This window comes from Aulonocara sp. 'chitande type north' Nkhata Bay, linkage group LG7, assembly GCF_057382095.1.
Source record: "Aulonocara sp. 'chitande type north' Nkhata Bay isolate Kocher_YH1m ecotype deep benthic linkage group LG7, A_spYH_male_GT1.1, whole genome shotgun sequence".
Taxonomy (NCBI): domain Eukaryota; kingdom Metazoa; phylum Chordata; class Actinopteri; order Cichliformes; family Cichlidae; genus Aulonocara; species Aulonocara sp. 'chitande type north' Nkhata Bay.
Genome location: NC_141350.1, coordinates 29,401,304 through 29,428,295, shown reverse-complemented (window position 1 = coordinate 29,428,295; position 26,992 = coordinate 29,401,304). Strand labels below are relative to the sequence as shown.

At 44.7% G+C, this 26,992-nt stretch overlaps 2 protein-coding genes across 3 annotated transcripts in view; one reads left to right on the top strand and one right to left on the bottom strand.

Moving 5' to 3' along the window:
• Nucleotides 1-626, top strand: part of pbdc1 (polysaccharide biosynthesis domain containing 1) — an 8,579-nt gene extending 7,953 nt beyond the window's left edge. The window contains exon 6 of the mRNA XM_086299910.1: nt 166-626. Coding sequence (XP_086156036.1) covers nt 166-257 — 92 coding nt within the window. The 3' untranslated portion in view covers nt 258-626. The remainder of the gene's footprint in view (nt 1-165) is intronic.
• Nucleotides 627-2,986: 2,360 nt separating this feature from the next.
• On the bottom strand, nt 2,987-26,606 carry xpo7 (exportin 7). Of its 2 annotated transcripts, none has more exons than XM_086299900.1 (28): nt 26,520-26,606; nt 16,779-16,925; nt 16,515-16,608; nt 16,078-16,244; nt 15,649-15,714; nt 14,834-14,938; nt 14,069-14,234; nt 13,886-13,959; nt 13,686-13,805; nt 13,463-13,609; nt 13,103-13,275; nt 12,613-12,806; nt 12,433-12,538; nt 12,208-12,343; nt 11,278-11,351; nt 11,087-11,167; nt 10,662-10,725; nt 10,426-10,534; nt 10,040-10,146; nt 9,657-9,745; nt 9,452-9,559; nt 8,939-9,021; nt 8,636-8,850; nt 8,401-8,539; nt 8,127-8,284; nt 7,953-8,051; nt 7,742-7,869; nt 2,987-6,632 (listed from the first exon to the last, which is right to left on the bottom strand). In XM_086299900.1, the coding sequence occupies exons 1-28, from the start codon at nt 26,550-26,552 to the stop codon at nt 6,539-6,541; spliced, it is 3,276 nt and encodes a 1,091-aa protein (XP_086156026.1). In that variant the 5' UTR covers nt 26,553-26,606; the 3' UTR covers nt 2,987-6,538. The 2 variants fall into 2 exon arrangements, with proteins under 2 accessions (XP_086156026.1, XP_086156025.1); XM_086299899.1 differs by lacking the exon at nt 26,520-26,606 and adding an exon at nt 26,229-26,488.
• Between the last annotated feature and the right edge of the window lie 386 nt (nt 26,607-26,992).

The window sequence follows — 26,992 nt, the reverse complement described above, 5'->3', positions numbered from 1 at the left end:
TGAATAGTTTTAAATATGAAGCTAAAACTCCACAGCACTTTTTATAAATGATTTTTTTTGCAGATCTTGCAGAAAATAAGATTTGTTGATTTGAGACAAAATGACCCTTTTCTTAAGAAACCCATAAAGGTGAGTTCTGACTGGCTCCTGTTTCTCTGGCTTCAGCCACCAGGGTTCAGTTCTTCGCGATTGAGATCGCCAGGAACAGAGAGGGTTACAACAATGCTGTGTTCAAGTCCAAAAGTTCAAAGAGCTAACCTGCAGTCAGGATCCCAGCACTGCCGACCGTCAGTGGAGCAGACGCCTTCGAGGCTTCGCTCGTTATTCCAGAAAAGTTTCCATCTGTGTTTATTTTGATGTCCGGCATTAAAATTTTTGATCGGATCAGAACCATTTCTACAAACCAGAACAGGACCGAACTCTTTGTCACCAACGCTACCTGACCTGTTTGAAAGTCTTCTTCACAGTTCCTGAACATTTAAAATTGATGTAATGAACACAATGAATTTTGTATTTACTGTAAAGTTCCAAGGTTTTTGTGCCAATCATAAGTGGTTATTTTATTTTGTAAAAACCGAAATGTATCTGTCTGACCCAATAAAACCTGAGCTTCATTTCACCGCCAATCCCTGTGTTTAAACTCCGTTTTACCCCCCAAAACAAACAAGTGCCTGCTGGTGGGACGTCTTCATGAACGCTCTTTGAGGCCTCGCAGAGGATTTCCCGAAGCTTCAAACACAAAAACTTATTTCCAGCAGTCGTAACAGAAACCTGAAGCTTCTGTAAACCTGATCTACTCTACACATGCAGGAGAAGGGATTCTTCCTGTTCCTTCCTTTCACAATAAAAGACATTAAGCTACTTACACACTGTGAAAGTTGTGGTGTAGTTGCAGATAGGGCTGGGCCATATCACACCATTCACGGTAATACCGGTATAATGTTAGACAATGTTAAGAAAATGAAATATCGCGATAGAATATGGGTAAAACGCGCATGCGCAGTGCCTTTGTTTTCATACGCACATGGCGGAAAAGCGTGGCAGCGACTGAGAATGATAAGAGCGATAGCAGATCATTGAATGAAACAGATGAACCAGAATTGGTTTGTATAAAATGGTGCAACTTCAGTGGTGGGGAACTGGTTTGGCTTTCGTCTGTCAGATACCCACCACAAAGCATAATTTTTGGTAGAGCATGCAAGCGGGCCATCATTCATACTCCGAACCTTGAGACCTCGAAATTAGGGAGACATTCAAAAGCTGTGTGAAAACCCCGGAGGAACTCTCCCGAGGGATTAATAAAGTTTTATTTAATCTAATCTAATAATAAAACACTGAAAAAGGCCAAGCAATAACATGTTTAAGTTATTTAAGTGACTTGTATATCATGTTTAACCTGAGTAGCAAAAGACAGCGGGGGTTTGAAAACGATGTGCCGGGAGTTTGCTGTTCTCCCCGGCTCAGATATTTCAAGTTTACACAGCTACATTCTCGCCTGAAAATATGTTAAAAGTTTATTTTGCGACGCAGAAACAAAAATAAGAGTAATATTAAAACTAAGTAGATGCAGTAGTTATAGCCATTGTTGGAAACTGGAATTGATTGGTCCAATCTGGGATATGGTTTTTCAATTATGTCCGGGTGGAAATTCGGGATTGTCCTGGAAAAAGCGGGAGGATTGGCATGTATGCCATAATTAGTAGTGTTTTTCGGAAAATAAGTCACTCTTCAAATTAATCCTTTGATTTCTGAAAAATCTACAGTGCGCCTTATGTATGAATTCTGGTTGTGCTTACTGAACTTAACCGATTTTATGTGGTACACGGTGCTCAAAAAACTCAAAAAATGGAGTTCCTGTTCCGACTTTCAAACTCAGCAAGTCCAACTTTAGGGGCTATCTAGTCGAAGGCTCCAACTCAGAGATTGCCTCCCACTTCAAATGGAACACATTATAAAATATGTTTACCTGGCTAATGGTAGCTAGTTAGCCTCTTTATACTGTTACACAATTTAATGGTGGAAAAAAAATATCAACATTTAACATTACATCATTTGTTTTTAGGTTAGCTTGCTAGCATTACTATAATAATTTACCTTAAACTGAAAGTTAACTTCCTGTTTATTCAAATAGACATCATCAGATTAAACTGGATTTTCTCTGGTTGATGTTAGTTGCTAACATGGGCACGCTAGTTGATTTAGAATTTATCAGCTAGCTGGCTGACCCTCATTTACTGATGTACCATATGAAAACATCCATGTGCCCTGTGTATGTTAGCCAATCAGAATCTGTGTGAAGCAGCTGGACTGTGCAATCTGCATACAGTCACGCCCCCATTTTTCTACATAAGGAAACACCTTTACCTGGATGTGAAGCAGAGACATTGGTGATGATGTAAGAGCAGCTCTGAGGCTTTACTGCTACTTTTGTTCTTTTGTCCAGTATCCCTCTCCTCCCCCTTAGCAGGTGGCAGCAGATGGCCGCCCCTCCCTGAGCCTTTTTATGGCCAGAGGTTTCTTCCTGTTAAAAGGGAGTTTTAACAGGAAGAAACTCACTCTCACCAACTGCTTGTTCACTGTTGGGATTTCTCTGCATGATTGTGAGATTTTTATCTTACAATATAAAGCACCTTAATGTGACTGATGCTGTGGCTTGGCGTTATAAGTAAAACTGATTCTGAGCATCTTGTTACCTACGACATTTAGGACTATAATGATGTATGGTTTGGAGATGGTGGCACTAAGGCTGTCTTAAGATGATAAGATCTTCAATGGCAGTGAGCAGGATGACATCAGAAGAGAGTGGACATATTTGACAAAGGCTGATGAAGATGGAGGAAAAGAGGAAGAACTTGAGGGAGGTTCGTAGTCTTGCGGACTGTTGATGTTGTGACCATAAGCTCACAAAAAGAGCAGCACTGCTGCTGAGCACCTGTGGCAAGCTGTAGATCAGCTGAGATCAAGAAAAGGATGCGAGGCAGCGAGGTAAAAATCAATGAGGTTTATTTGCAGTCACAATGCTTACACTATATGTAGCAGACATCCAAACAACTCAAACAGCTATTCACTCTATGGACCCAACACATTCACATCAGGGACACAAGCCAAAAAATTAGGAACTCAATAAACATCCGTGAGTGCTGACATGGTTAGAGATGAGCTAGTTGTCACAAACAGTTAGCAGCAACATCGTAGAGAGTAACACAAGTTGCTAATAGACTCCACTTCCTGCTTCTCTTTGTACACCTTCTGCCAAGGTTTGACGACCGATCCGGACGCCTTCGCCGCACTCCCGCCTCGATGGTTTCCCCCTGTTGCTTCCCGCTTGGTGGCTCAGACCTTGGCTGTTTGAGCTCCATCGCGGGTTCAAGCCGTCGCAGCACCGTGAGACACCACATACACGCACGCCAGGCAACAGAGAGCCACTCCACGCACACGCAAACACACACAACATCAACGCACACGCCAAAAAGGACTCCCTAAAAAAAGGGGGGCAGGCCGAGACCTGGTCCGAGGAATCCAGAGTGTAAACAAAATGGTGGAAACTGCACCCAGCCTACCAGAGGGGAAAATGTAGCTGTGACCATGTTGCTTACACGTTCATCAAGCAGCAGGCGTGCGACACCTGCAGGACGTCACCACTGGCGCAGCCGCCATGCTCAGAGGAAGGCAGAGCCGCGGCGATGCAGACGGGTGCCTTAAAGGGAAGTTCTGCTGCTTTTTTTTTTTTTTTTTTTTTTTATACAATAAAAACAAAACAAAACAAAAAACCTCCATCACTTTCTGTGAATTCAGTCAGCTGACGCTGGAGAGGATTTCACGTTTTTAACTGCATGAAAACAACAAATAACGTGGTGAAACCTGAAATTTCAGAAAATATGACCTTATGTACTCCAAAAACCGTCAAAGAAACAATTCATGTGGCGATGAACAAACGGTGACCCTCCTCCCTGACTTCCTGTGTGGTTTTTCTTGGTCACGAGTCTTTAAACGCAGTCATGTTGCCGTATTCGACTTGAGACTTGGTAGAAATTGGTGCTGCCTGAAGATCTGTGGAGGTTTCAGCTCAGCTTTAAACGTTTTCCTCGATCAGTGGATTCAGTGTTTTGGACTTTGTTCTGTCGGTCAGACACTCAAGAACATCAACACAGAAAATCTGAGACATGAACTCTATTAACCCGACAACATCCTGTAAAAGTCGCAATATTAAACCAGTCGTCGAGGCGAATCGGGGTAATACTGTAATGTTACCATGTGATCACTTTAACAGTGTTTTTCCTGAGTTTGAAGACTCGTTTAAAGGCTCGTGTGGTTCTGTTTTAGTCGAGCTGAAGCCGATAACAGCAGCTGGTGATCATGATGAACACTCGGGTCACGAGGCAACGAGAAGCTGAAGTTAAAACATGCAGATTATTAGAGGACGTCTGCATTCCGACACTCCTCTGATGTCAAAGCAGATTTACGGAGGTTTAAACATGCCGCTTTTACGATCTGTTTAAAGTCTGTCTGAAAAAGAATCCTCACATCTAGTTTTATATGATTCATTGTGTTAATTCAACTGAAAATATGATAAGTGAGTGTGATTATATCCTCATTTTCTGCTGGTTTCATTGGGAAAGTTTATTTTCATTACAAAGAGAAAAAAAAAATCTACAGAAAGCACGAGAATTTTTAAGGTGAAGATATCGGAGAGCTGAAAACTCACTCGGGGACTGTTAAGTGGGGCGAAAGCAGGAAGTGCCCCAGCTTCAGGAGCTCGAGTCTGAAATGTTTGTTTGAAATGCTGCAGATCATTTTGTCTGATAAATGAATAACATCTGAATAACGGGGAAAAAAATGAAAAATAACTTTTAAGGAGACGTCTTCAGATGTTTGACAAATGTTTAAAAATCAAAAGATGAATCGCTTAAAATAACGCAGCGTTAATTAATCATCAGAACGAGCAAGTTAATAATCTGCTTTAGTATTGCGGGAAAAAGAAGAGCTGGAACTCAAGAACAAAATATCTAAAAGTTCAACATTTGAAACATTTTGAGACTGAAAACTTTTATGACCCTTCGTCACAACAGAAGCTCTAATCAAGGAATAATCAGCAGATTATTAAATCAAAAATCTGACTGAAGATTGATAATTATGTCCGACTTTGTGTCGCCACTAAAATCGTCACTGCAGCTCCAGTAATAATAATATAATTATTATTATCATCATCATCATACTAATACGGCTTTGATGAAGCCTCTCTGAGGATTTCCTCTATATTTGCAAACCTCCTGTCAGCCTGATGACACCCTGAACTTCCCTGAATGTTGAAATGTCAGCCTGTGTGTTGTGTGATCGCTTGTTTTACTGTAACCATAAAGAGGTAAAGTTTTGTTTTGATCACGCTTTAGTCAAACTGAAGTTGATGACGTGCCAGCTTATTGTTCTGCAGCTTACAGTTAATGATAATAATAATAATAATAATAACAACGACAACCACGGGGGTTTTGATGAATCTTTTTAAATGATGGCTGGAGAAAAAGTGTCACGTGACCAAGAAAAACAGGAGCTAATCACTATTTCTGTCTTTAAATCATTTTTATGACGCTCTGACAAACATGCTGACATTAGACCAACTTTAAGCTGAAGGTTTAGCGAGCCTTCACAATAAAAGCAGCTCTAATGAAAGATGTTTGGTCTGCTGAAGGTGTTTAATTTTGTCCGAGCACCACGGAAAAGCCCAAAGACCTCCAGGTTAGTGTTTATGGGCAAAGAAAAACAGGAAACGAGGATGGAGGTGGCGTTTTTCTACCTCGCCGTGACCAAAATGTGACGGTTTTGTGACACCGAGGAGGAAAAGCAGCAGGACGGTCCCTCTGAGGCCGTCATTCGGGAATATTTACATCACTTCAAGCAGCAGAGACAGAGAAAAATGTACAACATGGATGCTCTGAGCCTCCCTTTCCGTTAGTGTGTGTACCTGCTTCCTGTGCTTGCCCCGCCCACCCTCCGGCCTCATGCCCACGCAGACAGACATGTGCACTAACTCACTACTCTGTAAAAAGCTCAATCACACGTTGGTTTGTTGTCTCGTCTTTGTGGGTTTTTAAAGTCGATCATTATAAACATTGTTCAAAATGTTACGAAAGAAAATGTACACTTGGTTTCTCGGGTGGTTTCTATACAAGGCAGGCAGAAGCGGATTACTACGTTTACCGGCGTTCGTCCTTTCGTCCCCTCGCCGCCTCTTCTGGCTGCGGCGCACTCCACTTCCTGTCAGTGATTCAGAGTGCTCAGACATGCTCCCTCCCCCCCCTCTGTTCGAGCAGCCAGGCGAGCCGGACGCGGCGGGCTGGCTTTAAAATAGATCTGTATATATTTATATATGCTTATATCAAAAAGGAGGAGGGGGAGGGCTGAATTGGTGTTGTGGCGGGGTGATGATCCCTGGGCATCCGGGCCCGGGGGGGAGAGGGGGATGCAGAGAGGTGAGGGGTAGGAGGCCGTGGAGAGGCGGGTCGAGGGGCCGGGCGAACTCGGTGGGCGGCCGCGTGGAATGTCAGCTCATCATGTCGTTGCTGTTGACGCCGTATGTCGAGTTCTTCATGCTGTCGTTCACCTCCCTCCTGAACACTGACAAGTTCTGTGTGAACCTGCAGAACACACACAGAGCATTTTTACCTCGTCAGGCACACGAACAACTCCCCTCAGTGTTCCCCTGCAGGAGATCAGAACCAGCTAATCCTGACTGTTAAGATCCGCCCACATTAAAACGCGTTTATTTGTGGAAAACCTCCGAAAGGCAGTGCTCCTTTCAGGGCCTGAATTTCTGACCAGCGTGTAACGACGTGTTTTTACAGAATAAATTTGTGGTTTTGTGAATGAAGTCTGGTGGAGAGGAGCAGATCTGCGGCATCAGCACAGAAACACTCGTTAGTTACCGAGGGCAAGGGTTACCGTGGGAATCATTAGGATTTTTCGGTTGTTACAGCACAGACTGATGTATAACTGCTCGACTGGAGTAATGTGACCATGCACTGCACAAACAGCAGTATTATCTGCACGTCAGCCATGTTTAAAACTCGGTTTGAGGTTAGATATAGATCGCGAACAAACACAATATTTGTACAGAAATTATTTCGAGCTCATTTTTCACAGTTTTCACCCTTTTAGGTCACCCAGACCTTCAGATGCTGCTGCATCACGCCTTCTGAAAGTTCTCCATCAGCAGCTTTACTTTCCTAATTCAGTTCCTTCCAGCTGATGAGGAAATGTGTGTTCGGGATCACAACGTAATCTAATGACTTCCTCCATACACCGATCGTCCTGACATCCCCCTGACAGCAGGTTATATTATAATGCACAATGTGTGTCTCCAAAAATAAGGTGTGTCGCTGTTCCACATCACTAAACACTGGTCTTCATATATCTTTCAGGCTGTTTAGAATTACACAAGAAAAAATGTTTTCCTCCAGTTTAAGTGAGTAATAAATCAGTGACAGTAGTAATCGAGTCCACAGCAGTACCTTTAGTTTGTACCTACTTCTGGGTGTGGCTTTCTGCAGGTAACCCTGTCTGTGGATCACAACCTCATACAATCCCTGCTGCAGAGTCTGAATGATCACAGACTGAGTGACAGTCTGTGAGTGGCTTTTATCTCTAACGCTAAGCTACGATCCTGACCGAGTCTAGCGTGTCTCACGTCTCCACCCGTTTTTCACGTTCCTGACCACCTGAGAGGATGAATGCTGCCTGCTCTCACCTGTCCCGGTTCTTTGTTAGTAGATTTCTCTCAATTCCCTCCATCAAGTTCTCGAAACATAAGTGCATGGCTTGCTGCTTCTCAGGCGGCTGGCTGTTGACGATGCTGTTCCTCAAGTCAGCGAAATACTGCAGTTAGAAAAAACACACGTGTTATAGCGCACATTGACCCACGCGGTGCCACCTCTGAGGCGAGTGCGAGCGGCAGTTACCTTCTCGTTGAGCAGGATGAGGCCTAAGAGAGGCCGCGACATGGACCACTGGTTCCTGCAGTCCTCGAAGATGATGATGTTCAGAACGGTGGACAGCATCTGATCAACGACAGCAGCAAGGTGTCAACACGTGTGTGTGTGTGTGGTCAGGTGACTCAGGTGTGATCAGCTCACCTGCTGGATCATCTCCGGGTGCTGCTGCATGATGTGCAGGAAGCGGTCATCTGTCGCCATGGGAGCGGGCCGCTTCTTGGTGGAGCGCGACAGCTGCTTGAACAGGTAGGTGACGATGTGGTCGAGGCTGGAGCAGCAGCCGGTGCACACCATCGTATCTGAAACACACACAAAGACACAATGATGTAACTTCAACACACACGCACGCACACAGAAACACACACACACACACACACACACACACACACACACCTGACCAACGTCGCTGCCTTACCGAGTGCTGTGAGGCCTTCTGATATGGAGGACAGGATGTACATGACCACGTGAGGCTCCAGGCTCGCGATGAAGTTCATGTGGTCCTGCGTCAGCACTTCCAGCAGAGAGTAGAAGGACTGGCTGAGCTTCGGGTAGTCCTGCAGAGACAGGACCAGAGGTCAAGGGTTAAAAACTCACTCAAACGGAGTCCACGTCTCCAAAGTCACAAAAACCTGTGAGGAGGTGGAGCATACCAGCAGGTCACTGTGAGGGATGGACAGCAGTAGTTTGATGAAGGTCTGTAAGGCATTGTCCAGAGCGTCGTCGCCATACAGACGGAAGACCCCGAAGTTGACGTAGTTCCCGCTGAGCACCGCCTTCAGCATAGCAAAGCACACGCTGACGCCCTTCAGCTTCACCCCGTACACCTGGTCCTTAGGGACCTCGCCCAGCGTCAGGATCCGATTCCCTGAAGGAGAAAACAGGAACTCGATGAGCGGCCCAGAACAAAGACAGGTATATCTTTGAGGCGGTTGAGTGGGGGTCAAAGGTTGTACCATAGGTCGTGATCATCTTGCTTGTTTCTCTGAACAGCAGGATGCCGTTTGGCGACGACACATCAAACTGAAGCCGCTGTGATCTGAAAACAAAACAAAAACCAAACACAGTTAGTGACCTTTCACCTCTACATTTGATCTGAAAGGAGACGCGCTTTGGTTTCTGAGCCGAGTAAAACATCACTGAAAACCATCTACATTAGTCACGCCTCACCAGAACTCTGAAAACATTAGGTGTCAGACCTCTGAGGCGGCTTCCTCATTTAAAACTTGACTATTCTGCTGACGTTCACTGTGTGTACTCTTAGAATGAACCAATGAAAACACTCCCACAGCTCCTGCTGGGAGGGAAAATGCTACAATCATAGCTGATCCCAGGCCGCCAGTGGGCTGCCTTTACTTTCTTTGAGTCGTCTCTGGATCCTCACAGGCTGAACCGTTGTAAGGATGTGACAGCACAGAGGTCAGAGGTCATACTCTTAAACCTGCCCCTTCGTCACTGGGCAGGTTTACCTGTTGTGGACGAGCTCTGCCATGAGCTTGAGGACTGGCGTGGTGCATGCTGGGTCGTGGTACCACAGTTCGATGGCCCGCTGCAGGATGGGCATGTAGGTCGGGTATCTGCGGAGCGGGTTAAGGACACACTTTCATCGTTTACACAATAAACAGAAAAACCAGGATCTGACCGCGTGCTGATCTGAAGTCAGTGTAAGGATACATCCAGTCAAACAGCATCATGAAGCTCGTCTTGGCGTTGAAGGCGAATGCAATTCCTCGCAGGTCCCGGACCAAACCCACCAGAGTCCTCTGCAGGAGGAAGAGGAGGAAGGTCAATGTTTCGAAACATGTGCTCAGCTGCTTCTGCTGGAGTTTCCTCGTGTTTAAGCAGGGTCACAATTTTATTAGCACAACTCTGAGTTACACCCGCTTTATTCTTTATCCCTGCTACACCGCCATCGCTGTGTCACACATGCGTTTACGCACACACACAGAAACACAAACACGAGCAACACAATGTGTGTCTGTCTGCAAAAACAGAAATAAATGTTTGACAAAACTGATGCTGTTTATGTGTCTGTATGTTTGTGAGGGTGTTCTGACCTTGGCTTCCTGCTCGTTAAAGGTGTTTGTACTCAGCATCTGAGCCACTGCTTCAAACGCCGCCGTCAGAGGCAGCATGAACTGTTCGAACTGGTCCTCATCTTCACCTGCAGACACAGACACACACGAGGCCCAGTGTAAACTGTGTGTGTGTGTGGCTCCTGCAGACCACGTCACACTTCATTTCCAGGCACCAGTATCTCTCCTGTTTCAGCTTTTGTGTTGTTACAAGATAAAAACTTTCTGCTGCTTCTTCATCACAAGGGGCGCCGCAGTGGGTCGTTCTGGATCTGTGTCTCAGCGACCTTTTGCCAAGTGAAGTCTACAAAAAGTCCGAAACTGAAGAACTTGAAGCCACACCAGCGTGTGTGTTTGTGTCTGCGTACCTAAATCGACCATCAGCAGGCGTCCTAGTGCAGTGTAGAAGGTGGTCCGACACCTCATGTCGCTCAGGTTGGACTGGTTGTTCACTCCCAGGAAGGAGAAGTGCTCGCTCTGACAAAGACAGCAGCAGGAAGTTCATCACAGCTCACTTTCTTCTTCGTCTGTGATGCTTGTGTGTCAGCTCAACGCGTTTTAATCAGACGTGAAACTTGGGCTCCGATAAATGTGAAGTACTCACCGTGTGGTTGTTCAGCATGAACTGGACAGCGCTGAGCTTCACCAGCTTCCTTACGCTGCTGTACGTGCAGACAGTGAAGTCAAGGAGAAAACACTGACCCAGAGCCCCACCCCTTCCTTTAACTCAGTGCCTGGTTTAACCTTTAAGTCCTTAAGATGGATTCATTATCCTGCTCAGTAGCTTTTCATGACTCACGGTTCATAATTATCCTTATTTATTAGGCACCAGGCCCTCAGCTCATCTGAAACAAGCTGCTCAACATTTAAAGACAACTTTCTTCTGATTGGCTGCCCCTCATTAACGATAAGATCAGGTGGGCAAGGCTTCTTTTGCTTTACTTTCACTACACAAAAACAACAGCAAAGATAAAAACTAGACTAAATCAACATGAAAACATTTGTGTGGGTCACAGACATGAAGGATATCCTAAGGAGAGGTCGTTCAGGAGCTGGAGTGTCTTGGAGGTGATTGGTTCACACTGGCCCCAGTACTTCAAGTTTGTGATACTGAAAGAGAGGAAAGTTTACTTCTACATATTTACAGCGGCTGAGAGTTCGTTTAACTTTGAACATCGGCTCTCAGGTGTGCCGGAGTTACCTGGACTTCAGTTACTCACATTTTCCCTATAAAGACGCTGAGTACCATCGTCTCGTCATTCAAGCCCAAAACTTCTGATAGTCGTCGATAAAGCTACGGACAAACACAAACAGGAAGTCACATGATCACCACGCGGCTGCCACTTCAGAGGACGCTTCAAGTCATTTCTGTGTTTTCAGTTTGGAACAGTCTGCACCGAATTCTGCTTCTTATTATTTTACTTTAGTTCCAATGAAAACAGAAACAATAATAATAAATATTTTAATAAAATAATATCAAACCTGTCCACATTCAGTAAAATACTGAACATTTTACTGAATGCTTGATCACCCTCAGCGTTTAAAAAGGGTTTCAGGACTTTACTACTCCCCTAAATTTAGTTTTAGCCCCAAAACGCTAAATCGATTGAATCCAGCCAGCCAGAAATCAGTAATTTGGCCCGAGCACTGTGTGAACAACGCTCCAGATTCAGCCAGACTTCCCAGCCCGAGAACAGGTACTGGAACTGAATCCAAAAGTAAGGCCTCGGGTTTGACCGATGTTTTGACAAAACCGACTGAGATTCTCCGAGCTCTGGAGGTTGCAGACTTTTCTGAGTTTCTCGTGGGCATCCTGAGGCATTCCTGGGCCAGCAGAGATATATAATCATATACTCTGTGCAGTGAGTTACTGGTGCGCCCCGGGGAACCACTGGAGGAGCAGGAGGAGGAGGCTGACCATGTGACTCACAGCTGACTCTATGCCTACCTAACACCACATCCTGAATTTTAAACACCACCATGATGCTCTGCGAGCCAGCAGGGGGCGCTAACACCAACCACAATTTACTTTCAAGCACTTATCTGGATGTTCACACTTTGCAGTTTCTGAGCAGAGAGATCACACAGAGTCAGACCTGCTCATTCATGTCAGCTGAAAGGGGTGGAGCTTACAGAGAGGCGCGCCTTACCTTTGATGATTTCTGCACCTGGTCACCGATGTAGATCTTTCTGAACTGCTCGAAGAAGCTGAGCATGGCCAGCTCCAGCCTCTCATTCCCAGCTTGAGCGAGCCGCGAGTCTGTCAGGTTCATGAGCTGGAGCACCCTGAGGCAAACGCAGGAAACGCAAGGTCAGGCTTTCAGCGACAGGAAGTCACGCCCCCAGACACCGGCTCGCCACATTCGCACTCTTACCGACAGACTAACTCTCCATCCATGGCATCCTGCTCGTCTGTGCTCGCGAACGACACGCGTCCTCCGATCACTGCCCCGATTATGTAAACCAACCACGTGAGCCGACCTGCAGAGAAGCAGAGGAGGCGTCAGACTCCCGAAGTCCCCAAAATAGCACAGGGGTGGGGCTCGCGCTCTTACCCTCCTGCACTGTGATGTCCATGGCGCTCGAGTTGGTGGACTGCAGCAGCTCCTGGTAGGTTTGAGCCGCCTGGTCGAACAGCTGGACGAGCAGTGCGCATGTCTTCTCGTACTCGCAGCGGCCGATGGTGGAGAGCTGGTCCAGCTGCTGCTGAACGAGGCCGGCGTCGTCCAGAGGGTCCTCCAGCCCGTCCCTACGGACAGAGACATGCTCAGCTCATCCCTAAAAACCCTCAGGTGAAGTTTGCCTGAGCCATCACCGACCCAACCCTTCAGACTCAAACCATCGTCACTGCACCGATTCACAGCCACAAACACCGAACACATCATGGGAGTAACATCCAGAATCTGTTCCCAACACATCTAAGTTTTTATGTACATCTTATGAACGCATTAATTAAATTAATGGAATAAATGGAAATGCAATCTTTTGCTGGAAAATCAAACAAGATGAAATCCTGTCTAACTTTAAGGTTGGTTTAAGTCTCACCTGAGGATGACATGGACCGACTCGAGTCGGGACGTGATGTAGGCCTTGGTGACCTCTGGAGTGTACGTCTCCAGCAGATGGGGCTCCGTGGCTTTAACATAAGGGACTGACGCTGCCAGGCGCTGCCACAGGCTCAGCAGGTAGTGAACACTGTTGGGGGCGAACTCCCAGTGCTGAGGAGGAAGAGTAGGAGTAAAGAGTCAGGTACACAACACTGCTGCTTGATCACGATGTAAGTGTGTGTGTGTGTGTGTGTGTGTGTGAATATATACACACATACACTTTTTTCTTTTTTTTTTTTTTTAAACGTGGATGACACACACATACACTATTACAGACGGAAAAAGTTAAAAAACCCACCTGCAGACTGGTGACGGTGAAGTTGGCGATGAGGCGGATGACCTCTGGGTAGTTTTCCACTTTGACCAGCTCACCCAGCTGGTAGTTACTCTTCAGCCTCGCCAGCAGGCGGCAGAACTCGTGGTAGTTGTTTGGATCGGGCAAACACTGAAGCACAAACACACATTGTTCAACACACACGAAGCTACAGAGGTGTGTGTGTTTTCAGACAGGTGTGTGTTACCTGTGGGTTTGCCAGTATCCTCTTCACTCCGTCCACCAGGTGTGACAGAAACTTTGCTCGCTCTGCATTGTTGAAGAGAGACCTCCGAACTGAGGCGATCTGAACTAGACACGACAACACCTGCACCCAGACACACACACGAACAGTAAAGCTTCACGCATCAGTCTGCAGGCTGTAGTCACATGACTGTGCTCACTTACCAGTGGGGAGAGGGATGGAGGGATGGAATGATATAAATTGAAAAACAGCTGCAGGGTGGAGGAATCGAGGAACGCTGCAGAAGACAAAACACAGATTTAACCGTTTTCATGTTGTCGTGAGGCAGTAAATATCAGTAACAACACCACATTAATCTGTAAGCGGCGGGCGCCTCGCTCCTCTACCTGATCTCCATGATGTGGGGATCTGCACGGTGCACAAGTCGTCCGACGACTCGTCCGTGGAGGTTCCTATGAAGTCGTAGTTGAGGCAATTGTAGCTGAGCTTCAGGAGCTGCATCAGCAGGCCGTGCTGAGACTCATCGTTCAGGTTCAGGTTCTTCCCTGAAGCCTGAAAAGCAAACGCATCATCATCATCATCAGCATCAACAAACCGCCATCATCATCAGCTTCACTCAGGCATTTAATATGATCTGTTAGTGTCCACAGCGAGCTGCCTCACTCAAAATACATCTTTATATGAGTTTTTATAGCAGCTTTGCGTGATCCACAGGTCAAAATAATCCTTTGTCCTACAATGGGCCTTAGTTCAGCCTTTAAGACCCCCATTTTCTTTTGATTGGCCAACTTGTGGAAGCCTGCTTAAGGGCAGCACTTATGTTTTCCTTGCAGAGATCACATTTTCATACTTTCTGCTCTTTGTTTGAAGCATCAACTCATGTTTAATATGAACATTAAATATCTGACACAAAGAAGACACAAGTTTTATTCTGACAGCGTCAGACTAACATGGACATGCAAAGAAAAAGAATAAATCTAAAGTTAAGGTAGATAAATTGAGGAATTGATACAAAATTAAATACAGAACAAAAATAAAATAACACAGGTCTGAAATAATTAAAAAACTAAAAGCGGGAAATCAGTACAAAAATGAAATGCAGTGTATATGTAAGCCTGTATGGGAGAAACTGCCGACAGGACGAAACAAACCTGCTTGAGGAGGTTGCAGGAAAGCGTGAAAATGTCAAAGAGCGAGGAGTCTCTGAACGAGGAGGCGATCTTCCTGTGTTTGGTCAGAGGATGCGTCGTGTCGGCCTGAGGAGAAAAAAAAAAGAAAAGAAAAAAAAGATCAGAGTCGGCAGAAAATCTGAGGACCAACTAATGCTGGTGATTTCATCATCAACAAAAAATAAATAAAAATGACACTTCCAGAGTTTAGCTTCAATATCCTGCACTGTACGCTCACTGTATATTACACAGATATATTTTATTTTGGAATCAAGTCACTTGATTTCTTTTAATCCACCTTACTGAACTTTTTATTTTTAAGAGACTTTATTATTTCCTTGCTTGTTTTTAAAGCTGCTGTACTTTTTTGAACATTATAACTAGGTTGATTTATTTTTGCTCTACTGAGCCAGTATTTGGTAACATCCCTGGAGCAGGTGACACTCATAGGGATCATTTTCATGTTCTGTAGAGCCTATAAAGGTCAAATGACCCTTTGCGGTTGGTCAGATGCTGCCAACATCATCACTTTCGTTGAACGTGCAGCGAAATCTGGGTTAGCAAGTTACAAGTTAACGGTCATGTGACTGTTTATCCTGACTGCTGCTGTTAGTGTAAGTGAATCTGGATACAGGAAAGGTATGCTGGATATGCTGAACTCGTTTTGTAGTATAGAACCCAGTTTGGTCTGGACACGTCACCAAACATGCAAACTCTTCGGCCTGCTGTGGTCGTCGATCACTGCGAGGATCTGTTTAAATCTGCCACACCTCCATAAATTGCACGCTGTGACTTACCTGATTGATCTCATTGGTCAGCTGGGACAGGATGGTGACTCCTATGATGCAGTGTTCAACGCTGTCCTGTAAAAACAACCACACAAAAGGTTACAAACGCACACAGATCAGGTTAAACTAATCCAGGCTTAAATGATCCTGTTTCTTTCTTTCTTCTCACACACTGAATAAAACAGGTCCAGAAACAGAGTAAGCAGGTTTGAGCCATGCGGAGAAGTCATTATGACATCAAAGTACGCTGCACATTTACACCAGATCAAATGAGCCTACTTAACAGTTATAAAAGCACCGAAATCACCATGGTAATGATCGAACCAATAAGCTGAATCTTCTTACTTTTTAAAACTTGCTTAAAACTTTTTATTCTGACAAATTAAACAAATAAATATACACAAGATTCACAGGACAGAAGGGTTTCAGCGCTCTGACCTGCAGGAAGCGTGTCACGTCTGCGATCACGTTTCTGAACACGTAGTCGTCTTTCTGACAGTCGAACCAGCCCAGCTTGGTGATCCTGGCGTAGAGCTGGATCAGAGCCTGCGTCACAAACGCCGCCAACTTCGGCCGCGTCGCCAGGTAGTTCAGCACATAGTTCCCTGAAAAAACAAACAAACAAAACATTTAGCAGCGGCTTTTCAAAATAAGACACTAAAACACCCTGCTTTGCTTTACTGAAAACCCCACAACCTGTTCAACTAGTAATGTCGATTTTGTTTTATTTTGAAAGACAAACATCTTCATTGTCATTATTGAGGTTTGATGAGTGCATCTCTGTTGTGACTGTTAATGCATCACTCCAGCTTCTCTTTAATCCTCAGACTGACCTGACCTGCAGGGTTTATCCGCTTTTTTCAGGAGATACTCACGGATATCAATGCGTTGCTCGAGGGGTAGAGGGTTGCTGGTCCGAGAAACCAGTTTTGACAAACAGGTGGCTGCGAGCAGCTGAGAATATGAAGACTGACAGGAGACAAAACAGTGAGGTCAGGTTATCTCCTCTGACAGCCATCTACATGCTTTTATTCTGACAACAGGCACAGGACTGTCTGACCCTGCAGAGCATCATCTCTGCTAACGTGGGAAAGTTAAACTGAAGCTGCTTGGACAGTCCGGCTGTAGTCTGTACTCACGCTGCCTCTCTCCAGCAGCAGCTGACATTTGCTGAGACAGTCGGGGCTGTTGGTGAATTCCACCAGAGCTTTCTCAGCCTGGTGTCGGACGGCGGTGTCGGTGGTCTCGTACAGCTGCTTACACAGGATCTCCAGCTGGGCGAGGCCCTGGATAAGACAGAGGGACACAGCGCAGGCTTATCAGTGAGCCGCAGCCGGCTCGAGTCTTTCATCGTTTCAGACAAACAGAGATCACAGCAGATAAGACGGGCAGCCACGCCGAGCTTTACACACTCATAATCACAGACACACATGCCGAGCGCCATCTGCTCCAACCGTCTCGGGTTACTTTCTAGGAAAACTACACCGACAGGGCCAAAGATGGGGGACAGCGGCATGAGTGCAGGTGGAAGCTGATGGTCTGATGGTGTTTACAGCCTCCACCTAGGTGCGCTAGCCACCTCCACTCGTGTGATGCGTTGAGGGTACATGGAGTGAGGTATGACAGAGCACTGCATCATGTGTGTCGAACTTCTGCAGGCGTCAGATAAGCACCAAACCCCGCCCACGGTGATGCCCGCAGACCCTCAGCTTACACTCAGCTTCACGTGAAACTCATCAAGTTCAACAGTAACACACACACACACACACACACACACCTAACATCTAAGAAAAAGAAAACTAAACCGAAAAGATATTCCGCAAAAAAGTTATAAAAATAGAACGAGAGCATTTTCCAGTTTTCCTCATAAATTTTTTTCCTCGTGTAAATTTTCCATGTTTTCCCGAGGTGTCGGCATCAGCCTGATTCCGGCTCTTCCCGGTGCAGCAAATTCAATTCAAATTCAAATTCAAATTTTTATTTGTCACGTACACAGTCATACACAGTACGATATGTAGTGAAATGCTTGGACAACTGCTCGTGACTTAAAGAAAACAAAAAAGGAAACGGCTATGAATAAGATAGGAAATAAATATGAAAAATTAAAAAGGGTAAATTTAACTAGGAAGGAATAAAATATAAATTAAGGTTAAAAATGAAATAACTGTACAACACAAATTAGAATGAAGGGTAAATTTAACTGGGAAGAATAAGATAAAATATATAAATTAAAGTTGAAAATAAAATAACTGTACAACAAAATACACAATATAGAACTATATAAGAATGTATGAAGAAATCTAAATATAAATAAATATATACACAATAACAGCAGCTGTACAAGTATTAACCGGAAATGAAGAATATAGTGACCAGTGTTGTGCAAAACCAAAGTCCAGAATGTCCAGTGTGTGTAAGAACCATATGTGTGGGTCAGTACTGTGTGGTGGTGTGATTGAGAGACCGTATCGCCTGCGGGAAGAAGCTCCTCCTCAGTCTCTCTGTGTTGGTCTTCAGGGAGCGGAATCGCTTTCCTGACCTCAACAGAGAGAACAGTCTGTTGTTGGGATGGCTGAGGTCCTTCATGATCTTCCTGGCCTTGGTCCAGCACCGCCTGCTGTAGATTGATTGCAGGTCAGGGAGCTCGGAGCGGATGGTGCGCTCAGCTGACCGCACAACCCTCTGTAGAGCTCGTCTGTCCTGCATGGTGCTGTTCCCGAACCAGGTTAAGATGTTTCCCGTCAGGATGCTCTCTATGGTACACGAGTAAAAGTTCCTGAGCACCTTGGAGGGCAGTTGGAAGTCTCTCAAGCGTCTGAGGTGGTAGAGACGCTGACGGGCCTTTTTCACCACGGTGTTGATGTGACAGGACCATGACAGGTCCTGCGTGATGTGAACTCTGAGGTATTTGAAGCTGTCCACTCTCTCCACTGGGCACTCGTTGATGACGGGGGTCTGGTAGTTCCTCTCCTGCTTAGTGCTGAAGTCCACTATCAGCTCCTTTGTCTTACTGACGTTTAGAAGGAGGTTGTTCCTCTGGCACCAGTTCTCCAGATTCCTAATCTCCTTCAGGTAGGCCGTCTCGTTGTTATCAGAGATCAGGCCCACCACGACGGTGTCGTCAGCAAACTTGATGATGGTGGTGGAGCTGGTAGTGGCCACACAGTCATATGTGTACAGAGAGTACAGCGGGGGGCTCAGAACACACCCCTGGGGGGCTCCAGTGCTGAGAGTGGTGGAGGCTGAGACATGTCCGCCCATCCTTACTGCCTGTGGTCTGCCAGTTAGGAAGTTGGAGATCCACTGACACATAGATGAGCTGAGTCCCAGATGCTCCAGCTTGGTGGTGAGTGTGGAGGGAATTATGGTGTTAAATGCAGAGCTGTAGTCTATGAAGAGCATTTTAACATAATTCCCCCTTCTAGTGTCCAAGTGAGTGAGTGATGTGTGGAGGAGATGAGAGATGGGATCGTCTGTGGAACGATTTGGACGGTAAGCGAACTGTAGTGGGTCCAGTGTGTCTGGTAGTGAAGAAATGATGAAGTCTCTGACCAGGCGTTCAAAGTACTTCATCACTACTGAGGTGAGGGCTACAGGGCGATAGTCATTGAGAGAAGCAGGGTGGGGTTTCTTCGGGACAGGAACAATGATGGACTCTTTGAAGCATGTGGGGATCACCGACTGAGATAAAGAGATGTTGAATATCTCAGTGAACACAGGAGCTAGCTGGTATGCGCAGTCTCTTAGGATACGACCTGGGATGCCGTCTGGTCCTGCTGCTTTCCTGGTGTTCACTCTCTTGAAGGCTCTCCTTACTTCATGCTCGGAGATGACGAGCACGTTTCCGGTGCTGGCAGCCGACAGATGCTTCCAGTTTCTAATTTTAAATCAAACTGTTTCTATTTTTAAATTTGTGCCGTGCGTCTGGCCTGCAGACGGATGTTTTCTGGATTTTAACTGCTGCTTTTATTTTGCAGATACATACTCTGGGTGCTTTAGTCTCACAGGTGACATCCACTCTCTCTAACGACCAGCAGGGGGTGACTCTTCTGAGGTCTGATTGGATGCAAGCCACCTGACCTCTGAGCTCATCAAACGCTTTCTGATGAGTTTGTAGGTTAGTTTTATGAGTGAATAAAAGTGAAGTTTATTTTGGTCCCATTAGAGTGAGGGAGGACGATAGTGAGTCTTGACTGCTGAGTCCGTTTTAGATATGAAAATCAACCAGATCTAAGAAACGCTCCCAAACTTCCTGTAACTCTGAAATCATTCACAGTATTAAGGTTAATTTTTCATGGCTTCATTAAATTAAATTAAAAATGAAATCAGCTGATTCTGAAGTTTCCTTTGATTTGGTTGATTTAATATGAAATGAACTGTTTTCAGTCTATTTTACAAAATAAAAGCTTCTGTAATTAAGTGAAAATGACAAAGAAATCTGGGCTAGACAATGACCACAGAGGTTCATAGAGAGCTGCATGCTTTACTTTCATTATTCAGGACTAACCTGAACTTCTGCCATTTGAACTGGTTCCCATAACACAGGAGCTGGTTTTACAACTTCCTCACAAAGTTTCCTCACCGTGCTGCCACTGAGCAACACTTCTGGGCTGGCGTTAAACTCTCAGATTTCAGTTTTCACAACCATCAAACTGAGCGACAGCAGCGTCACAGATTAACTCACGACCTTCAGATCCCACTGAGAGTGACGGCTTTTGATGGCCTGTTATTCTGTTTGATCACATGTTTGTGACTGAATATCAGCTCTGTGTGCGTCTTTGTCCTGATACTGTTGTTGTATACGTCTCCTTTGAAACAGACTTTTAATGAGAATTTTACCTGATAAATAAAGGATCACTATAAATGTGATGTGACTCGAGCCGGCAGCCTCCAACCATCAGACCAGTTACATGAAATGAAGTTCTCACCAGCTCAACTAAAACTGCTTTCAGCAGGACAGGAAAGACTTCGAGGAAGTAATCTGAATTTCCTGATTTCCAGCAGAACAATTACAGATAAGAAACCAATCAAACAAAAAGAAAATCTTTAAAGTTAAAGTGATCGAGGAGCCTTATTTTTACCTGGCTAACACCAACTTCACCCTGATATACGACTCAAAGTCCTCAAACCACTCATATCGGAAACATTTTAAAATCTGGCTCATAAAGCAACCATTAACCCAAGCATCACGGTGTAAATGTACTGGCTCCTGCATCTGGGCTGTATGCAGACCTCCCCTTCATCTCCACCTTCACACCATCACAAGGACTGGAGAGGAACTTTCTCTCACTCGATCAATAAATCAATCGGCTTTAACGCTGATCCATGTGGAAATAAGGATGCAGTTTCTTTACAGTGGCAGCTAACATGTCCTCACTGGTCTAACTTTGTGTTTTCAATCCATAAACAGTGTTTTGGTCCATAAACAGTGAAAACTTCACCTGTGCTGACTCTGACGTCTAATCTTAATTAAATAAACCCAGAGTAGGGCTGCTCGATTATGGCAAAAATGATAATCACGATTATTTTCACTGAAATTGAGATCTCGATTATTTGACGATATTTATTTAACCCTTTAAGACCTACCATAGAACTAAGTCCGCCAGAGCTTATATTATTTTTTTACATGTTGTAGTGCCATTTGTGGGAGCATTTCAAGTTGCTATACAACTGATATGGCCCATATTTTAATAATATGTATGCATTAAGTCCATAGTAACTACATTAATTGCAAAAAAGTGCAATAAACTACAAAAAAATTGAAAATAGTTTTTGTTTTGTTTTTTACATATATTTCTACTTGGAGAAATTTAAGAGGTTTATCCCTTAAAACTTTAAATACAAAAAAGTTGCAAAAAATAGTTTACAACAACAGGAAATTTATTTTGAGTGTCTTCATAGTTTTATTTTTGAGATACACCAATTTTTATATACACTACAGAAAAAACAAAAAAACAATCCTATGATGCAAATTTGCAAAGAAAACAGCAGGTGCATCAAAATAAACTATTTCCAGCAGTGCAATTTGAGTTCTAAGCATCTCAGAAACTATTCAGAAAAGTCAAACATGACCAGTATAGGTTTTTAAGGCCTACAAGTAAAAAACTACATTTCCGCGAAAATGACGTCACTTCCGGTTTCGGCCAGGAAATGGCGGACATGCGATAGTTCGCGCTGATGTCTGTTTCACTGTGGGAAGTGTTATGAACAGCTGATCGGATCGGCAAAGCATGTTTCTGGAATATTATGTTTTTGTTCCTGCAAGCGCTTTTTATGCAATTTTTGCAAAGCTATATGTGGAAGGAAACCGTGACCGAGGACAAGCTGATGGCATAAGATGTAAGTACAACTCCTCCGGTTTCATATACAAAACAAATTATTGCGCTAGCTTACACGGTTCAGGTTCTACAGGGATTTAAAAATCGTTACACAAAACGGAGCGTGCTGCTCTGACCGGATTTAAAGGGTTAACAATGACTTTAAAAAATAATATAAAATAGTGTGCAACACCACTGAAGTTTTTTTTAACCTCTCTTTTCAACCAACGGCAGTCACTCTCCTCTCCAAATAACTTCTGCTTAGCTTTCCGAGCTTCCCTCGGGTCCTCTTAATCAGCGGTCTCCAACCTTTTTTGCGCCACGGACCAGTTTATGCCCGACAATATTTTTTACGGACCGGCCTTTAAGGTGTCGCGGATAAATGAGGGAGGGGCTAATAATCGGCTCAGTCATTTTTAATGATCGTTGAAAGCCCAGATCGTAATCGTGATTAAAATTCGATTAATTGAGCAGCCCTAACCCAGAGACTCACATTTACTGTCACAAACGACTCAGAAACACAAACAAACGTGAAAGAAGTAGCAAACCTTTGATTCCTTTTAAATTCTGTCTATTTGTCTGCATAATTATCATATTCAGTCAATAACTCTTAACACAATTGGTCTCTTTTTATTCGACCGTCTGCTCAAAGAGTTTCTAATAACTTTAGTCCTAAAATGATGATAACCAGAGGAAAGCACATCTTTAACTTCCTGCTCGTAACCCTGCAAGCTCCTTCAACAATATTCTTCTCTATTATATTCAGGACATATAAAAACTGCAGAACAGAAGGATGCATTTGTTTTTTAGTTTTATAATAAAGATATAAAGCCCAAATTTGTAAATGCTGTAGGTAAGTGTGAAGGTAAATCTGACTTAGAGGGTTGGTACTGGGAGCTTGAGTCCAGCTGCAGGCCTGCGAGCAGCAGTGTGAATGTCACAGATCTGAATTTATCTGCATCGGAGCTTTTTCTGGCGTCAAACCACAACTCTGTTGCCATGCTTTAGCTCATCATTTAGAAACATGCTGCGGCCGTGCTGGAGACACGAGCACACAGGTGTGATGATTTCATCACCGGTTCAGTGACCATGAGATGCTGCAACAGCTGAAAGAGACCAAACTTTGTGTCAGTGCAGGTGTGGGAGGAGGACAGAGGTGTTTTCTTTATGGCTTCAGGAGAGTCCAGCCCACCTCAGAAACACCAACAGCCAGTGAGCCAAGCTTCAGGCTGAAGCTTTACAGGTAAGCTAGTAGAGAAACATCTCAGCCTCCTCTGGTGATGCTGCAGGAGCATCGACCTCCCTGCTGACGGCACACAGACCAGTTAGAATGAAACCACTGAATAAAACACTCAGCTGCACGCGACTCGGGAAACTGTTTATTCCTCATCTAAACTCATGAAGAGTCACTTCAATGAAAGTGAGTTACAAAAACAACCGAAGCGTCCAAACAGCAGCTGTGTTCACCAAAGACTTTAAATAACCTGTATTTAAACTGAACATTGTCGTGTTTTTTTTCTTCACAAATATGCAACTACTACTATCATTTAATCCACCTGGAAACACACAGTGTCCCATGGAGGCGCCATAGAGGTCGGGTGTGATCCTGACAGGATCGCAGGTGTAAGGATGGAGGTGATCTGACCCTTGGAGCTCCCTTAGAGACCAGAGACAGGCTGGCAGATTTGGGAGGAGCTCGTAGCACAGACGCACAGCACCTGACTAGGATGCGTCCCATAGCTGGGGAGTCTCTGCTTAGACCGAGGTAAGCATCAGAAAACAGAGATAATAAATAATAACCTCACCTCACAGGAATAGGTTCAGTCGAAACCTGAGAGCAGATTTTTTATTTATTAACGTATTTTATATTCTATAAACTCCTGACAGCTCTGCAGGCTCGAGCTACGATGCCCCATGTGTGCAGAAACATAATAAACATAATGGAGGGATATCCTTTGAAACCTCCCGAATCATTAAATATTCAGGAGGTGATTTTTGGTCTGCAGCTTATCTCCATAAACAGAGAACCTGTGGGAGGCGTCAGGGAGCAGACGGCTGATCAGCTATTATCTAAAGATTACCAGATGGACATTTAATCATCATTAGCAGGAGTCCTGAACATCACAGGAGCACGGCTGTCAATAAAGGCCACCCCTTTTTATTCAAATAAACACACAGGTGTATGAAAAACAGACGATTCAGTGCCTGAAATGTCTGAAGAAAAATCCTCTCCATCATCATCTGCTGTCACTACACAAACATTAGAAACTGTTTTATGGAGCTAAAGAGCCCAAATCTCTTTTCCTGCTGTGGACTGACTCCAGCCTGACTGCGTGAGGAACACCAGGGTAAACGTTGGACTTTAACGTGAACTTTTTAGACTGGGGCGGGTGATTCTGACCTCATGACCGCATGGCGTTGGCCTTCGACTCGCCACATCACATCATCATTGAATGACAGCTCATAACAGCTGAACTGACTAAAGTTAGTGTTTGATCACAGGAATGAAGGTGTGTGGGCTCATGCTCTAACGTGAGACGATCTTTTAAAAATTACACGTGAATGTTATTTTAATTACAGTGAGGAAAGTGAACAACCCCCCATCAGAACAAGGCAGCCACATGATCATCAGTCTGGAGACAAACGGCTGAGTGAAAGCAAACAGCACACAGTGGATACGAACAGTAAATATCAGCCTGATCTTTATTCCACCAAAAACTGTCTCAGTAACACCAGAATGAACTTAAGTGGTTCGTTTTCAGTCATTTAATATCATTAAAAATACTTAAGTCTTCGTTCTGTTAGATTTCAGCTAAAAATACTTAAAAACAAGGATCTGGGCTTATTGTGTGTCAGAATCACAGAAATTCAACTTAATCCAGCTACGAGAACTGCCCGACGTGAGGCCCTTCTCTTACTTTACTGGCACATTATTAATTATGAATTTATGAGCTACATCCAGCTCAGTGGTACCAGTATAACCATTACATAAGTGAAGACTTTCACCTGGATTATCAGACAGTTTATGGCACTCACAGGATCATAAACCTGGGAGTAGGTGATGGAGTAAGTGTCATTTCTAGGTAAAAAAAAAAAAGCTTTAAAAACTTTATTTTAGGTTAAATCTGCTAACTTAAAGCTGTTTTTATAAAATTTGCTGTTTTCATGTCTTTGAATTTATAGTTAAATCTGTATAACCATGAAAATAGCTGCCAGAATAATTTATATTATCATTTTTATCACTAATAAATATTTTCTCCCCAGTATTCTGACCAGAGCTGAGACTGAAAAACCTGAAATCATCGTCACACGTTTACCCAGAATCCCTCAGAAACTCACCTGAACGTTTGATTACCTGGTAAATTATTGAAATATTAATGAAATCAGGCTGAGATGTTCCACTTTGACCACATTCAGTGAATCTGTGCCCCACCTGAGTTCGTACAATCCTTCCTGGGATTAAAGCTGATCACAGATAAACTGATTAAAGTTACTCTGAAGCAGAAACAATAATAACGAGCTGTTACAGCCGCTAACATGAGAGGATCGGATGAGTTTCTCCTCATAGTTCATGCATGCTGTGCGCAATTAACAATATATTATGTCATGTCACACACAGCTCATGTGACCAGCAGAGAAAACGAAAGCTGGCTTCACCTGTCGGGGTTTCACCTGCCCCTCAGCACAAAGTCTCCACAGTCTCCTCACAGAGTTCCCTGCAGGGGCATCATGGAGGAAGTCCAGAGCAGCTGAACTTCATCCCTCGGCTTCCCAAACATGTGCCGGAGCACAGCGCCTTGGCTAGTTGCCGCTCCATTCTGCCCACACCAGGGTAAAAACCCCCGCTGTCCTCACCCTGGAGCCCCTCGCGGGTCCGGCCCGGTACCGTCGCCCTGTTTCACCGACTAACGCTCACACAGACCAGGTCATGTTTTCAAACACGCTCGGGCGGGAGAAGTTGACGTGTAGATATGCTAACGTTAGCCTAGCCTGCTGCATGGCTGGGTGTCGTTACCGGAGCGAGCCGTGAATAAAAACACAAAAACCTGGAACTCCGGGACAGAAGCTCCGGGTACCGCGCCCGGTCCGTCTGGGATAAGCGTGTTTACGGCGGTTCCCGGTGGCGCCAGGTGACCGTGCGTGCTAGCCTGGCAGCTATCCGTCTGCAGCTAACCGCCTGTTTCATTGTTTACTTCACTGAAATACATCGATTTTTCCCGCCGCTCGCCCTCCGGTTACTCGCCTCTGATGGCCACGGACGCCGGAACTCACCAGGCTGGACATTCGGAGCCCGCAGACTCCCTTGTTCGCCCCGGAGCCCGAGCCCTCCCCTGGCTGCTAGCAGCGGCTAGCCTCCAGCCCGTGCTGTGACAGCAGGCCACAAGTCAACACAGGCGGCCGCATCCTTTCTTTCTCCCCGCTAGCTCCACCGCGGCCGCCGCCCGCACGCACCGGCTGCACGCTAGCTCCGTGCCGGGAGCGGCGCACTCGGATCCGGCCTCAGCTTCAGCTGCGCCCGCCTACAGAAATTATCCGCGACAAAAACATGAAACCTCCGCTTACCTGCACATGATCCGCCATTTTTCTCCATTTCATGCACCTCTCACTCCCCCGCTTATGGGTAACCAAAGTGACAACAGCGCCCCCGCTGGTGGCCGCTGGCAGGACTCCAGCAGCACGATGCAACACAATGTAACACAATGGAACGCAATTTAATATAACACAATACAATTTAATACAATTAAATACAACATAAAACAATTTAATACAACACAATGTCATTTAACAATACAAATAGATTAATAAACTATACATCTCATTAATACAACGCTGTAACGCTATGTTACAATACAACACAATGTAATGCACTACAACACACTGGAATCAAATACATAGAGACATGAATGCATAATAACATGTAACAAAGAGAAGTTATGCATACAATCAGAGTTTGTTTAGTGACAGACATTTTACAAACTCATTAGAAAACCTTTTTTAAATAAATTTCTGACTTTTTAAATTAATTTTACTGTCAT

Bases quoted from the DNA above. Each gene is read 5' to 3' on its own strand.
- xpo7 (XM_086299900.1), bottom strand. From the start codon at position 26,552: ATGAAATGGAGAAAAATGGCGGATCATGTGCAG. The intron at 14,235-14,833 runs GTTTGTTTCGTC...TTTGCTTTTCAG, and splicing joins CCTGCAACCTCCTCAAGCAG to GCTTCAGGGAAGAACCTGAA. The intron at 8,052-8,126 runs GTGAGCTGATCA...GTCGTTGATCAG, and splicing joins ACCCGGAGATGATCCAGCAG to ATGCTGTCCACCGTTCTGAA.